Source organism: Capricornis sumatraensis, chromosome 16 (genome assembly GCF_032405125.1).
Source record: "Capricornis sumatraensis isolate serow.1 chromosome 16, serow.2, whole genome shotgun sequence".
Lineage (NCBI taxonomy): Eukaryota > Metazoa > Chordata > Mammalia > Artiodactyla > Bovidae > Capricornis > Capricornis sumatraensis.
Window position 1 is genome coordinate 9,557,165 of NC_091084.1, and position 16,924 is coordinate 9,574,088.

General features: G+C 39.4%; 1 protein-coding gene across 1 annotated transcript in view; it reads left to right on the plus strand.

The window, feature by feature from the left end:
- The window catches only part of TRPC6 (transient receptor potential cation channel subfamily C member 6), a 156,902-nt gene that overhangs the window by 124,159 nt on the left and 15,819 nt on the right, over positions 1-16,924 (plus strand). Inside the window, exons 5-7 of the mRNA XM_068988535.1 lie at positions 711-927; positions 10,530-10,763; positions 15,885-16,149. Of these exons, the coding sequence (XP_068844636.1) occupies positions 711-927; positions 10,530-10,763; positions 15,885-16,149 (716 nt within the window). The remainder of the gene's footprint in view (positions 1-710; positions 928-10,529; positions 10,764-15,884; positions 16,150-16,924) is intronic.

The window sequence follows — 16,924 nt, forward strand, 5'->3', positions numbered from 1 at the left end:
CTACTGAGTCAGTTCTTCGCACCCACATCATTGAAATACATATGTGGACAGTGCTAGAGCTAAGTCACTTCAGTTGTGTCTGACTCTTTGTGATCCTATTGGCTGTAGCCTGCCAGGCTCCTCTGTCCCTCTGTCCCTCTGTCCATGCGATTCTCCAGGCAAGAATACTGGAGTGGGTTGCCATTTCTTTCTCCAGGGGATCTTCCTGACCCAGAGGTTGAACCCACGTCTCCTGTGTCTCCTGCATTGATAGGCAGATTCTTTACCACTAATGCCACCTGGAAAGCCCAGAAGGCAAATATCAACCAAGGGTGTATACACGGCAAAGTAGATTCAGTTTAACATTTTCATTGCTGCTTCTTCAATACTTCATGCCTACTAAATTAGTTTGTTTTTCATGAATAATTGTTATACTCTGCTCTGCCTTTTGTTATTATACTAATTTTGTCAGTATCACATATATTTTAAGAACTTAAATATTATTTTATAGAAGTGAACTTATTTAACTATCAATCCCAAATGTCAGCATATGTAGATGAGCAATGAGACAAAATTTTATATTAGCATAAAGGATTATTTTTCTATTATCAGTTATAAATGTACATAATTATCTTAGAAGAACATTGGACTGCACAGATGTTTGTTCTTGTGTATAGACATGTGTGTTTTGCAAAACGCACTCAACATTCTTTTGGTGTGTTTTGTGGCAGATGGGGAAGATAATGCGTGGACCATTCATGAAGTTTGTGGCACATGCTGCCTCCTTCACCATTTTTCTGGGACTGCTAGTCATGAATGCAGCTGACAGATTCGAAGGCACCAAAATCCTTCCTAATGAAACCAGCACAGATCATGCAAAACAGCTGTTCAGGATGAAAACATCCTGCTTCTCATGGATGGAGATGCTCATTATTTCCTGGGTAATAGGTAAAGACTGACTTTCTCTCATCATTTATTTTTGCAGCCATAGCAATAGAACTGAATGACACCTGTTCTCTCACATGTCAGTTATATAAATGTATGCAGCATAATACAATGCTCTGCACAACATGATTTTGTGTTTTTAAAGTGAAGTTATCTAGGGTTCATTTTCAGTACCACAGTTATCTCACATGCCACAAGCTTTTTAGATTTCCAAGAAAAACACAGGAAGAAAATGAACCAGATAGTATGAATCAAACCTTGCCAGTGATGAAAAACTGCCGTTCGTATTTTGGGACAGCTGTGACTTCAAGCTTAAAAATAACCGTATGATTTTATGTTGCAATTTAATAGGAACAGAAGGTCCTAGCCACTCACATCTATTGAACATTTGTTATGTACTAAGAACTCTTCAGATCATTTTACATCCATCACATTACACACTGTCTTTGTGCCTTAGTGGTCTAATCTATCATATAATAATAATGTCTACACTATGGGTTTAGGTCTCCCAGATGGAAAGTGAAACAGAGAGAATGCAGTCTCAATTACTAGGCTGTCTTTATAATTAGTCATCCATATTGCCTGACATTAAATATAATGAAAATAAAAGATATTTCAACTGGATATTTATAAATGAATAGACTCAGTAGCTATTACCTACTGAGGATAATAATGTGAATAAAATGTAGTCCTTATAGTCAAGGAAGTTAAGTCTGCTGGAAGGGGGCAGGCAGGTCAACAAGTAAATCAATAAAGAAAACTATGTGACAAATAATATTACTGAGGAGCTATTAGAGGGTTATGAACATACACAGATTGGGCACCTAAATCTGAGTGGGTGGGATGTGGAAGGGGCAGAGAAGGTCTCCCTAGACAGTACATTCAATCTGAGACTTTGAAGATAAGGGGATGTTAATCCTACTGTTTATGGGGAGGTAAGGAAGGACTGATGTTGAGGCTGAAACTCCAATACTTTGGCCACCTGATGAGGAGAGCTGACTCATTTGAAAAGACCCTGATGCTTTGAAAGATTGAGGGCAGGAGGAGAAGGGGATGACAGAGGATGAGATGGTTGGATGGCATCACTGACTCAATGGACATGAGTTTGGGTGGACTCTGGGAGGTGGTGATGGACAAGGAGGCCTGGCGTGCTGCGGTTCATGGGGTCGCAAAGAGTCAGACACGACTGAGTGACTGAACTGAACTGAAGGACACTATGAGGCATGAATCAAAATGCTGAAGGCAAAGATGTGGAACTAGGTCCACACTTGGCACCTCATTTGCCAAGTCATGTGTTAGGCTCAGCTATAACACAGGCTCATTTATGTATGTGAGTGATGGGAGAGAGGGGAGGAGACATGGTCAGAGGCTGATTTTCAGCTATTGGTGCTGTGATTCCTCACCTTTTATAAAACACAGTTGGCTGTGAGATAGAGGGTGGCTTTGAGAGGGCGGGTCAGGAGGCTGAGAGACAACTGAAGTGATCCATGTGTGGAATGTGGGGCCAGAAATCAGGGAGTGAGGAAAGGACTTGAGAGCTTTGTAAAAGATACTCTTCAAAAAACCTGGTAATGTATTGCACGTGGAAAGGGAGAGCTGTGGATTCTGCCTTGGGTTAAGGTGCTGACTGCAAGTCTCTAAGAGGAAGAATACAGAGGGAAGATAAGGATTGAGACTGGGAGAATGAAAAGCTGGTAAGGAATTTTGCTTGAGATTGACTTTGAAGTGCCATGGAATTTCCAGGTGACGATGTCTACAAAGTAATAGGAAATGCAACCCCAGAGAGAAGCCAGGCTGTGGACAAAGTTTCAGCTGTCTCCATAAGGGCCCGACTATGCAGGAAGTCCTGCAGGGTAGATATGTGGAGCAGGATGTAAGAAGAGAGCTCAATGAATCTTTATCCAAAACCGTTGGCAGTCCGTAAGCTTGGTTCTCCCCTGGTGATCTGGAGAAGCATCTGTAGTCGGTTTTATGTCACTTCTGTGGCAAGGGATATCATCTTGGCTTCCTTATTCTGGGGCTGATAGGATAATCAATTGAAATGTTATGAAGCACTATACATATTACCTTATGAGCATTTTAAATGCATATGAGGTAATAAACAGCATTGAGAGTTATTCAAAACTTCTGAATCACTTCATTTCCTGGTTATGTTCCAAGGAGAAATACAGTGTCTTAACATGTGAATTGCATTACTAAGGTAAACCTTTGATAAAGAAGAGTTTGATTGTCCACTTTTTCTTTTCTAATTTAATTGATTTGTCTTATGCTATAAAGCTCTAATATCTCACTTTGAATATCTGATTTAAAATAAGAATGATCATTTGGACATTGCCTTTATCTTAAGCTAAATGCCTATATGCCATCATATTTTGTGCATGTTAGTATGTGTAACATACATAATATAGTACTTGGCACATTGGAAATGTCTAATAAATTTCAAATGGCTATGATTATTATTAAACTCTTCATTAAGAGTTCTTATGTTTTATATGGAAGTGGTATTTCCTACTGAAAAGATATTAATCAAGATACGACTCTTTCATTCAAGGTTAAACTTTGAAAGCATTTAATTTTATGTAAGGGGATTAGATATAATGAATGTTCATTTTATTCTTTTTCTTATTTTAAACTTTCTATTTTGTATTGGGGCATAGCTAGTTAACAAGGTTGTGATAGTTTCAGGTAAACAGTAAAAGGACTCAGCCATATATACATGTGCATCCATGTTCATCTTATTCTTTATCAAACATAATTTACTCTTCTCATGCTAATATTTTAATATAAGCATTAAAAGTTTTTTCTTTTTTCACCTGGAAACCTAAACCAAGAATGTTAACTTTTAATTTTATGAATAAAAGCATTTTCCTTGGAACAACTGGGCCAATAACCATTATATTTGAGATTTGGAGATGATCTCAGTGTTCATTTAAAGGGAAAACAATGAACAACTCAGAATGGACAACTGGTACTTTTTAGCATGTGTTAGACTCCTGGTTCAGTTTCTAACACTGATATTTATTTTTCTTCTTGAATTTTCTTGAAAGTTGTTGTACCTTCTGAAAATAATCATTAAGTGGCCTACTTAGGTCTGATGCTAGCTGGTTTGAAGGAATAGACTGACATTATTGGTCACAAAAAGCAAATTGATATAATTTTTAGTGAAAAGTTGAAAAGCTGAATGGTGGAATCTGCATTTCAGGAGATCTTAACAAGACGGAATGGCAAGCTCAAAGCAAGAGAAATGAGAAGGGTAGACAGGAACACAGGGAGGGGGACATGTGCTTGATGACACTTCACAGGAAAAGGTCTTAAGCAGCAGTTTTAGCCTAATGTCCAGTGTGAGTGTGGAGGAAGGAAATGCAATGCAGGATTGACTCTTCAACAGGAGGGAAGGACTGCAGGCAAGGGCTGTAATTACGTCCCTGAGCCACACTCTGTCTAGACCACAGCTGCAGGCAATTGGCAAAATAGGGAGCATTCCAAGTGGAAATCCATCAGAAAAGTGAGTGGCTTCTCCACAGAAAAGCCCCTGTTGGGACTGAAGAAACTTACTCTGGAGGGTGGGAGGTAGGGTGGGACCTAGGGATTGTGGAGCCTGAAATTTAGTTTTTTGGAGGGCCCCATTTAGAGAAGAAGAAGACAAAACAGAGACTTTGGAGGATCCTGGGCAAATAAGGCATCCTAGAGTTTAAATTTCATTCACTTCATGGGAAACCCACCTCTTCTTTAGAAGAATAAATTTAAGGAATGCACAGGTGTTTTTGCTTTTTTTTTAAATTTTAAGGAATTTAAAGCTGGAGGGAGCAGATTCCATTCTCTTGAGGGCAGAATTAGTACTGACAGGTTCACAGTGAAGGGATACTTCCTGCAAACTCAACAATGGGATGGGCAGTCTTCAGTAGGAGTAATTCAGGACCTATTCAGGCAGAGGCTCCACCCTGTGGAGGAGTTCTCTGCTTGTGGAGAAACTGGACTAGATGGAGGATTTCGAACTATGCTTGGCAACACCTGGGGGTCCCCAGAAAACATAACATGGAAATTCTTCCTTCAAACAGAATGGTTTGCTGTATCTGTTTTATCTTTGATAAGCTTTGGGAAGATATCATTTTTACCAAGAAATGTACCCCTTAAAGAGAGAGAAGATGGAGAATTGGGAAGGAGAAAAGCTTTGAAAACAACTAGACTATATGAATTTAAAACCCCCCAGTAATCCGTCCTTCAGCTACTCTAAACTACCCTTGTTTCTATTGAGGAAGCTGGTGGGAACCCAGGGACAACATCCACACAAAGACTGCCCTCAGATTTTTTCACTCCTGCTCATAGTTTATGTGTGTGCACATGTGCCTGTGTGTATGCATGAGTGGACACATGCAGTGTTTCCTATTTTATTAATAAATTTGATCCACTGAAGTATATATGAATTCAATCCCAGCCTTCTCTATATTTGGAATAATTTCAAAATAAGTAAGTTGTGTGATACATTGAATGCTGATTTTGAGAAAAGTACAGTTAAGCTGTTAGAAGGGGATTCCCAGGTGGTGCTAGTAGTAAAGAACCTGCCTGCCAATTCAGGAGACACGGGAGACACAGGTTTGATTCCTGGGTTGGAGACAATCCCCTGGAGAAGGGCATGGTAACCCACTCCAGTATTCTTACCTGGAGAATAGCATGGACAGAGGAGCCTGGCAGGGTACAGTCGAGGTCGAAAAGAGTCAGATACAACTGAAGTGACTTAGCATGCATGCACAAGCTGTTGGAAGGACAGAGCATGGCTTTTTAAAACCCCTACAGGGCTTCACAATCATTCACATAAGTTATGTGATACAAGTTCATGACAAATATGGGGATTTGGGGAAGGTGATTAGTGACAGAAAGGGTGGAAGATTAATTTCAACTAGGGGACCCTGGAGACTTCTTGATGGAAGTAGACTTTGAGGAATTGTTGGTGTTTAGGTTGTGTTTCTCCAGATGGCTCTAGGAGGAGACAGGACATCAGAGATTAGGATACCTTAAAGATAATAGGGGTAAGTAGTTCAGTTGCTCAGTCGTGTCCAACTCTTTGCAACCCCATGAATCGCAGCATGCCAGGCCTCCCTGTCCATCACCAACTCCCGGAGTTCACTCAGACTCATGTCCATCGAGTCCGTGATGCAATCCAGCCATCTCATCCTGGGTCGTCTGGTTCTCCTCCTGCCCCCAATCCCTCCCAGCATCAGAGTCTTTTCCAATGAGTCAACTCTTCACGTGAGGTGGCCAAAGTACTGGAGTTTCAGCTTTAGCATCATTCCTTCCAAAGAAATCCCAGGGTTGATCTCCTTCAGAAAGGACTGGTTGGATCTCCTTGCAGTCCAAGGGACTCTCAAGAGTCTTCTCCAACACCACAGTTCAAAAGCATCAATTCTTCAGCGCTCAGCCTTCTTTACAGTCCAACTCTCACATCCATACATGACCACTGGAAATACCATAGCCTTGACTAGACGGACCTTAGTCGGCAAAGTAATGTTTCTGCTTTTGAATATGCTCTCTAGGTTGGTCATAACTTTCCTTCAAGGAGTAAGCATCTTTTAATTTCATGGCTGCAGTCACCATCTGCAGTGATTTTGGAGCCCCAAAAAATAAAGCCTGACACTGTTTCTGCTGTTTCCCCATCTATTTCCCATGAAGTGATGGGACTGGATGCCATGATATTCGTTTTCTGAATGTTGAGCTTTAAGCCAACTTTTTCACTCTATTTCACTTTCATCAAGAGGTTTTTAGTTCCTCTTCACTTTCTGCCATAAGGGTGGTGTCATCTGCATATCTGAGGTTATTGATATTTCTCCCGGCAATCTTGATTCCAGCTTGTGTTTCTTTCAGTCTAGCATTTCTCATGAGGTACTCTGCATAGAAGTTAAATAAGCAGGGTGATAATATACAGCCTTGACATACTCCTTTTCCTATTTGGAATCAGTCTGTTGTTCCATGTCCTGTTGGAACTGTTGCTTCCTGACCTGCATACAGATTTCTCAAGAGGCAGGTTAGGTGGTCTGGTATTCCCATCTCTTTCAGAATTTTCCACAGTTTATTGTGATCCACACAGTCAAAGGCTTTGGCATAGTCAAGAAAGAAGAAAGAGATGTTTTTCTGGAACTCTCTTGCTTTTTCCATGATCCAGTGGATGTTGGCAATTTGATCTCTGGTTCCTCTGCCTTTTCTAAAACCAGCTTGAACGTCAGGGAGTTTATGGTTCACATATTGCTGAAGTCTGGCTTGGAGAATTTTGAGCATTACTTTACTAGCATGTGAGATGAGTGCAATTGTGCAGTAGTTTGAGCATTCTTTGGCATTGCCTTTCTTTGGGATTGGAATAAAAACTGACCTTTTCCAGTCCTGTGGCCACCGCTCAGTTTTCCAAACTTACTGGCATATTGAGTGCAGCACTTTCACAGCATCATCTTTCAGGATTTGAAACAGCTCACCTGGAATTCCATCACTTCCATCACTAGCTTTGTCCGTAGTGATGCTTTCTAAGGCCCACTTGACTTCACATTCCAAGATGTCTGGCTCTAGATTAGTGATCACATCATCATGATTATCTGGGTCGTGAAGATCTTTTTTGTACTGTTCTTCTGTGTATTCTTGCCACCTCTTCTTAATATCTTCTGCTTCTATTAGGTCCATACCATTTCTGTCCTTTATTGAGCCCATCTTTGCATGAAATGTTCCCTTGGTATCTCTGATTTTCTTGAAGAGATCTCTAGTCTTTCCGATTCTGTTCTTTTCCTCTATTTCTTTGCATTGATCACTGAAGAAGGCTTTCTTATCTCTTCTTGCTATTCTTTGGAAGTCTGCATTCAGATGCTTATATCTTTCCTTTTCTCCTTTATTTTTCGCCTCTCTTCTTTTCACAGCTATTTGTAAGGCCTGCCCAGACAGCCATTTTCCTTTTTTGCATTTCTTTTCCATGGAGATGATCTTGATCCCTGTCTCCTGTACAATGTCACAAACCTCATTCCATAGTTCATCAGGCACTCTATCTATCAGATCTAGACCCTTAAATCTATTTCTCACTTCCATGTATAATCATAAGGGATTTGATTTAGGTCACACCTGAATGGTCTAGTGGTTTTCCTACTTTCTTCAATTTAAGTCTGAATTTGGCAATAAGGATTTCATGATCTAAGCCACAGTCAGCTCCTGGTCTTGTTTTTGTTCACTGTATAGAGCTTCTCCATCTTTGGCTCCATCAATCTGATTTCGGTGTTGACCATCCGGTGATGTCCATGTGTAGAGTCTTCTCTTGTGTTGTTGGAAGAGGGTGTTTGCTGTCACCAGTTCATTTTCTTAGCAAAACTCTATTAGTCTTTGTCCTGCTTCATTCCACATTCCAAGGCCAAGTTTGCCTGTTACTCCAGGTGTTTCTTGACTTCCTACTTTTGCATTCCAGTCCCATATAATGAAAAGGACATCTTTTTTGGGTGTTAGTTCTAAAAAATATTGTAGGTCTTCATAAAACCTTTCAACTTCAGTTTCTTCAGCATTACTGGTTGGGGCATAGACTTGTATAACTGTGATATTGAATGGTTTGCCTTGGAGACAAACAGAGATCATTCCGTCTTTTTTGAGATTGCATCCAAGTACTGCATTTCGAACTCTTTTGTTGACCATGATGGCTACTCCATTTCTTCTGAGGGACTCCTGCCCGCAGTAGTAGATATAATAGTCATCTGAGTTAAATTCACCCATTTCAGTCCATTTTAGTTCACTGATATCTAGAATGTCGACATTCACTCTTGCCATCTATTGTTTGACCACTTCCAATTTGCCTTGATTCAGACCTGACATTCCAGGTTCCTATGCAATATTGCTCTTTACAGCATCGGATCTTGCTTCTATCACCAGTCACATCCACAACTGGGTATTGTTTTTGCTTTGGCTCCATCCCTACATTCTTTCTGGAGTTATTTCTCCACCTATCTCCAGTAGAATATTAGGCACCTAATGACCTGGGGAGTTCCTCTTTTGGTATCCTGTCATTTTGCCTTTTCATATTGTTCATGGGGTTCTCAAGGCAAGAATACTGAAGTGGCTTGTCATTCCCTTCTCCAGTGGACCACATTCTGTCAAGCCTCTCCACCATGACTCGCCCGTCTTGGGTTGCCCCATAGGCATGGCTTAGGGGTAAAGTTACTTCTTTTTAATAAAGAAAGAAAATACACACCAGACATAGAAAATCTGAAATAGTAAATTCTCAATAAGTATTAGTTATGTTTTCAAGTGCCAGACACTGTTCTATGCATTTTTCATATGTTATTTAAGTCTCATAACCATCCTATGAAGCAGGTACGAACTACTATCATCCCCATTTTGCAAGCTGAGTTTTAGAAAGTTTCAGTAAGTTACCAAATATTGCACAGCAAACAAATGGATGACTGTGATTGTTCAGGCACCCAGCCGTGTCCGACTCTTTGTGACTCCATGGACAGCAGCACGCCAGGCCTCCCTGTCCCTCACCATCTCTCAGAGTTTGCCTAAGTTTATGTTCATTGCATCAGTGATGCTGTGGTGTCTGATTCCAAAACCTGTGCTCCTAAGTAATACACTAAGTTTTAGAGTGGATGTGCAACATTATTAATAATTCTGCCATGAAGAAACTACTGCTACTACTATGCTCCTGTAATTCTGTCTAGTCTTTTGCTATGCTGTTTTAAACATAATATCATAGAATATATAAAATGTTTACTTGGCATGCTAGAATGTTTACGACATAAACATTTCCCATTGTGTATTAGTCTAGGTCCTCCAAGAAGCATATGCAAAGACAGAATTTAACATGCAACAGTTTTATTAAGGGAAATTCTATGTGAGAGAAATGGGAGGGAGCTGAAGAAACCTGAAAGGGCTGTAAGACTGCGATGCAAGGTTGATGTTGAGGGCAGGAGAGGGAAGGAAGGTAGGACAGAGGCACTCTAGATCTCCGTTCTGTCTAAAGAAAGTTTGAAAAGTCTGTCAAGAGATCCCTGAGCCGAGGTCAGCCATTGGAGTCCCATGACTCCCAAGAAGGGGTGCCCTCAGTCACTGGTGAGGAGCAGTCCATGGGAAGCATTGCCTTAGGGCAAAAGTGTCTATAGTCTTCAGAGTGCTGCAGCATTGGCCCATGGCCAGCTGAATTCCTGTATTTGGAGGCCTGTAGGGCACATTCTTGTGGCCACTATTCCATGGTAATTAAAATATCATATGAAATGGCTACATAATAGTCTAATGGTGAAAGTCCCATGGTTACTTCTAGTTTGAGGATGTTAGTATCAGTGTGTTTACATATATTTTTTTTATTATAGAGAATCCTATAATGAATATCTTATGTACAGAATTAATGGATCAAGTCATGTTTGCTGTTTGAATACCCTTAATGAACTTTGTCAAATTGCTTTATGATAATGCACTGATATTTTTGGACTATAGGATTTGTAGGGACAGGATAATTATGGCTGAATGGGCAAAATGAGGTCATATTTTGAAGGGTTTTTAATGTCAGCCTGAGACCTTTTAAATTTGTTTTGTTGAAAACTAAGGCTGGAATGAAATTGGATTTTAACCCCTATTTTAACCTCTTTCCCATACAGGCATGATATGGGCTGAATGTAAAGAAATTTGGACTCAAGGCCCCAAGGAGTACTTGTTTGAGTTGTGGAATATGCTTGATTTTGGAATGCTGGCAATCTTTGCAGCATCATTCATTGCAAGATTCATGGCATTTTGGCATGCTTCCAAAGCACAGAGCATCATTGATGCAAATGATACTTTAAAGGATTTAACAAAAGTCACACTGGGAGACAATGTGAAATACTACAATTTGGGTGAGTTTACAGTACTCAGTCAATATGTTTATAAAATGCAGAATTTATATGACATCATTTGTATGCAGGATCTTAAAAAAAAAAAAAAAAGGCACAAATGAGCCTATTTACAAAATAGAAATAGTCACAGATGTAGAAAACAAGCCTATGGTTACCAAGAGGGAAGGGAGGGGAGGGATAAACACAAGAGAGAGATTGGAATTGACATATACACACTACTATATATAAAATAGATAACTAATAAGTACCTACTGTATAGCACAGGGAACTCTACTCAATACTCTGTAATGACCTACATGGGAAAAGAATCTAAAACAGACTGGGAAATGAAAATAAAAATAAAATAAAATAAAATAAAAATAAAATAAAATTAAAAAAATTAAAATAAAATAAAAAATAAATAAAATATAATATAAAAAATAAAATAAAATAAAACAGACTGGGTATACATATAACTGATTCTCATTGCTATATAGCAGGAACTAACACAGCATTGTGATTCAACTGTACTTTAATAAAAATTTATTTAAATTTTTCAGATAAATTAAAATGATGAAAGAAAAAAAAGGAACACATCAGTAGCAGTTTGGTTGTTATTCAGTTCTCATAAAATTATTGGTCAGTTTCCAGCTTCTTCAGATTATCTATATCTTTTATTATGCTTTCTACTTCTTTCCTGATATTTCTTCTGGCAGAAAACCTCCCAATAACAAGAATCATCTCCCCTTATCTCTGGGATTAATTGGCTAACCACCAAACTTCATTGAGAATGCTTGTATTATGTTGTGGATTTATTTTTTTCTTCTTGTTTATTAAAAATAGTACACATTTAAGTACCATTTCTGTTTAAGCCATGTAAACTATTTGAAAGCAAGTGAATCATCGAAGGCTCCCAATAAACAGCACCCCTTTTTCTCACCCAGACTTTGAACTAGTGCTATGCTGTGCTTAGTCGCTCAGTCGTGTCCAACTCTTTGCAACCCATTGGACTGTAGCCCACCAGGCCCTCTGTCATGGGATTTTTCAGGCAAGAATGTTGGAGTAGGTTGCCATTTCCTCCTCCAGTGGATCTTCCTGACTCAGGGATAGAACCCACCTGCTGAGCCATTAGGGAAGCCTTTGAACTAGATGAGAAATAAAACAAAGAGCCAACATTAGGTCAAATCATCACCTTTAGTACTGACAAAGTTTAGCGTGGATGATAAAGTTCTGAGTTTATTAGTCAACTGGCTCAGCAATACTGAACCCCAGGCTTAGGCAGATGTATCCTCCAATTTCCAGGCAGCCATGGACAGGGCAGTCATACCCAAAGGGGGTTATGGTATCTGATCATGTGAGAGTCCTCCATGGAAGATCAGAAGGAAATTCCTAAGATAAAGAGGGCAGAGCTGAGTCCAGTATGCTCAGATTCCACCCCAGTTTAGCAATCAGATAAGTCAGTCTACCTCCCCAGGAGGATAGTGATTAAGGAACAGAATTAGGTTCAGTTATTGCTTAGAAACCTAGGGTGAGAAAAACAGATTCTCTTTGACTACTTACTTCAAGTCCTCCTCTGATAAGATGTCAGTTAACGTACGGTTGGTATCTCTATGAGTTTTATTGGCTGTATCACATAGGGATTTCATTTTTATTATTTCTCTTTAATATTTTAATACTTAACAATTTTTAGAGCATATGTAGGGCTTTTATACAAGGATATATTGTACAGCACTGGGAATATAGCCATTATTTTATAAGAAAATTTTTAATATATGGAATTTTACAAGTCAAACTATTTATATACTGTACTTATATTCAAGGTGCTATATAAAAAGAAACTTCTTTTATTACTTTATTGTTCCTAATTCTACTTCTTAGCAAATAAGCAAATACAAATTTATAATTGTATTTTTGTTCTCTGTTACACACTGGTTTGCATTTTTCTTCATAATGGCTTAATTAGATTTTTGATGTTCTGATGTAATAATGTCAGAAAAATTCATAAATGAATTATTACTACATTATATGATAAAAATAGACTTGAATGACCAATATAAATTACCTTAGTAAGTTTAAATAACTACAAGTACTGCACAGGCCCCAAATTACTTTATAGTGTAATTATAGTTTAAGACTAAATAACGATATCATTTACTAGGGCCTTATTTTCTTTTATTATAGTTTAAGATTAAATAGTAAATGCTACTATTTAGCTAGTGCCAAGCACTTTCTAAATAGTGAATGTATGTTGACTTACTAAATTCTCACAACAGATGATAGGATATAAACAGTATGTCATTTTCAAAGATGGGAAAATAAAACAATAAGATAAATAATTTGTAATAGTTCTTCTAGTTGATTTTAGATAGATAGATGCATGCAGGAATGTGTGGTAAGTCGCTTGAATCGTGTCCAGCTCTCAGCGACCCTACAGACTACAACCCACCACTCTCCTGTCCATGGAATTCTCTAGGCAAGAATATTGGAGTGGTTACATAAGCCAAGTCCATGGTTTGTACTCTCAACCATTAAGCTATACTATTACGGAAAACTGCCAGCAAACCAGGGGGTAATTTTCTTTGTAAATTCAGAAGCTCAAATATACCTGACACTTAAAGAAGTTCCATTAGGAACTGGATTGCTAATGTAATTATGTTTCTATCCTAGAAAAGAAGATCAGTTCAGTTCAGTCACTCAGTTGTGTCTGACTCTTTGCGACCCCATGAATCACAGCACGCCAGGCCTCCCTGTCCATTACCAACTCCCGGAGTTCACTCAGACTCACATCCATCAAGTCAGTGATGCCATCCAGCCATCTCATCCTGGGTCGTCCCCTTCTCCTCCTGCCCCCAATCCCTCCCAGCATCAGAGTCTTTTCCAATGAGTCAACTCTTCACATGAGGTGGCCAAAGTACTGGAGTTTCAGCTTTAGCATCATTCCTTCCAAAGAAATCCCAGGGCTAATCTCCTTCAGAATGGACTGGTTGGATCTCCTTACAGTCCAAGGGACTCTCAAGAGTCTTCTCCAACACCACAGTTCAAAAGCATCAATTCTTCGGCGCTCAGCCTTCTTCACAGTCCAATTCTCACATCCATACATGACCACTGGAAAAACCATAGCCTTGACTAGACGGACCTTAGTCGGCAAAGTAATGTCTCTGCTTTTGAGTATGCTATCTAGATTGGTCATAACTTTTCTACCAAGGAGTAAGCATCTTTTAATTTCATGGCTGCAGTCACCATCTGCAGTGATTTTGGAGCCCCCCAAAATAAAGTCTGACACTGTTTCCACTGTTTCCCCATCTATTTCCCATGAAGAGATGGGACCGGATGCCATGATCTTCGTTTTCTGAATGTTGAGCTTTAAGCCAACTTTTTCACTCTCCTCTTTCACTTTCATCAAGAGGTTTTTAGTTCCTCTTCACTTTCTGCCATAAGGGTGGTGTCATCTGCATATCTGAGGTTATTGATATTTCTCCCGGCAATCTTGATTCCAGCTTGTGTTTCTTCCAACCCAGCATTTCTCATGAGGTACTCTGCATAGAAGTTAAATAAGCAGGGTGACAATATACAGCCTTGATGTACTCCTTTTCCTATTTGGAACCACTCTGTTCCATGTCCAGTTCTAACTGTTGCTTCCTGACCTGCATATAGATTTCTCAAGAGGCAGGTCAGGTGGTCTGGTATTCCCATCTCTCTCAGAATTTTCCACAGTTTATTGTGATCCACACAGTCAAAGGCTTTGGCATAGTCAATAAAGCAGAAATAGACGTTTTTCTGGAACTCTCTTGCTTTTTCTATGATCCAGCGGATGTTGGCAATTTGATCTTTGGTTCCTCTGCCTTTTCTAAAACCAGCTTGAACATCTGGAAGCTCACAGTTCACATATTGTTGAAGCCTGGCTTGGAGAATTTTGAGCATTACTTGACTAGCATGTGAGATGAGTGCAATTGTGTGGTAGTTTGAGCATTCTTTGGCATTGCCTTTCTTTGGGATTGGAATGAAAATGGACCTTTTCCAGTCCTGTGGCCACTGCTGAGTTTTCCAAATTTGCCAACATATTGAGTGCAGCACTTTCACAGCATCATCTTTCAGGATTTGAAAAAGCTCCACTGGAATTCCATCACCTCTACTAGCTTTGTTCGTAGTGATGCTTTCTAAGGCCCACTTGACTTCACATTCCAGGATGTCTGGCTCTAGATGAGTGATCACAGCATCGTGATTATCCGGGTCATGAAGATCTTTTTTGCACAGTTCTTCTGTTTATTCTTGCCACCTCTTCTTAATATCTTCTGCTCTGTTAGGTCAATAACATTTCTGTTCTTTATCGAGCCCATCTTTGCATGAAATGTTCCCTTGGTATCTCTAATTTTCTTGAAGAGATCTCTAGTCTTTCCCATTCTGTTGTTTTCCTCTATTTCTTTGCATTGATTGCTGAAGGCTTTATCTCTTCTTGCTATTCTTTGGAAGTCTGCATTCAGATGCTTATATCTTTCCTTTTCTCTTTTGCTTTTCGCTTCTCTTCTTTTCACAGCTATTTGTAAGGCCTGCCCAGACAGCTATTTGATTTTTTGTATTTCTTTTCCATAGGGATGGTCTTGATCCCTGTCTCCTGTACAGTGTCATGACCTTAATTCCATAGTTCATCAGGCACTCTATCAGATCTAAGCCCTTAAATCTATTTCTCACTTCCACTGTATAATCATAAGGGATTTGATTTAGGTCATACCTGAATTGTCTAGCAGTTTCCCCTACTTTCTTCAATTTAAGTCTGAATTTGGCAATAAGGATTTCATGATCTAAGCCACAGTCAGCTCCCAGTCTTCTTTTTGCTGACTGTATAGAGCTTCTCCATTTTTGGCTGCAAAGAATATAATCAATCTGATTTCAGTGTTGACCATCTGGTGATGTCCATGTGTAGAGTCTTCTCTTGTGTTGTTGGAAGAGGGTGTTTGCTATGACCAGTGCATTTTCTTTACCTAAGTAAAAAGTTTCCTTCTCCAGGAGATCTTCCTGACCCAGGGATCAAACTCAAGTCTCTTGCAATGCAGACAAGATTCTTTACCATCTGAGCTACCAGGAAAGTCTGAAGTAAAAAATGTAAATAAACTCACCATAACTTTTGTCTTTCCTTTCTCCTAGCCAGGATAAAGTGGGACCCCTCTGATCCTCAAATTATATCTGAAGGTCTTTATGCAATTGCTGTAGTTTTAAGTTTCTCCAGAATAGCCTACATTTTACCAGCAAATGAAAGCTTTGGACCTCTGCAGATATCACTTGGAAGAACAGTAAAAGATATCTTCAAGTTCATGGTCATATTCATCATGGTGTTTGTGGCCTTTATGATTGGAATGTTCAACCTCTATTCCTACTACATTGGTGCAAAGCAAAACGAAGCCTTCACAACGTAGGTGTTTTTGGTTCTTTTAATCATGATGATTGTCAATGAAACTTTAGCCTAATAGTGTTCATATGCAACAGTGGGATAAATAATGTTTTAGTAAAGGTACTATTTCCAGTTACTCTTTAGCATTATGAGAAAAGTTTTAAATGTGTTATAAGAACTCAACAATGTAGGCAATCTTTCTAATAGTAAATAATAATAGTTAACAATTTTAGGGCCAGGAGCTACCTTACACACATCATCTTATTATTTCTGTTTCACACAAAAAGGAACTGAAGCTCGGGGAAGTTAAATGACATGCTGAGCATCTCATAGCTGCTAGTATGTAGAAAAGCCAGGACATAGTCTCTTGTCCACTGACCCTAGCATCTGTGCTCCTCACTGTGGTGTCCTGCTCAGTTCAGACTCCTGGGACCCTATGAGAATGGCTGCTTCCAAAATCAATCTGAGTTACCAGCAGCAACAAGGGTTTTAACTTATGTTCACCATGGATACATGTCTTTTATAAAGTATGTTTGGAATACATTACTCAAATACTAGGTATTCATGTATACTTTGGCCACCTGATGTGAGGAGCCGACTCATTGGAAAAGACCTTGATGCTAGGAAAGACTGATGGCATCACTGACTCAATGAACATGAGTTTGAGCAAACTCTGGGAGATGGTGAAGGACAGGGAAGCCTGGCACGCTGCAGTCCATGGGGTCACAAAGAGTCAGACACGACCGAGCAACTGAAGAACAACCAAAAAATGTTACAATGAGAAGTACTGATCTAA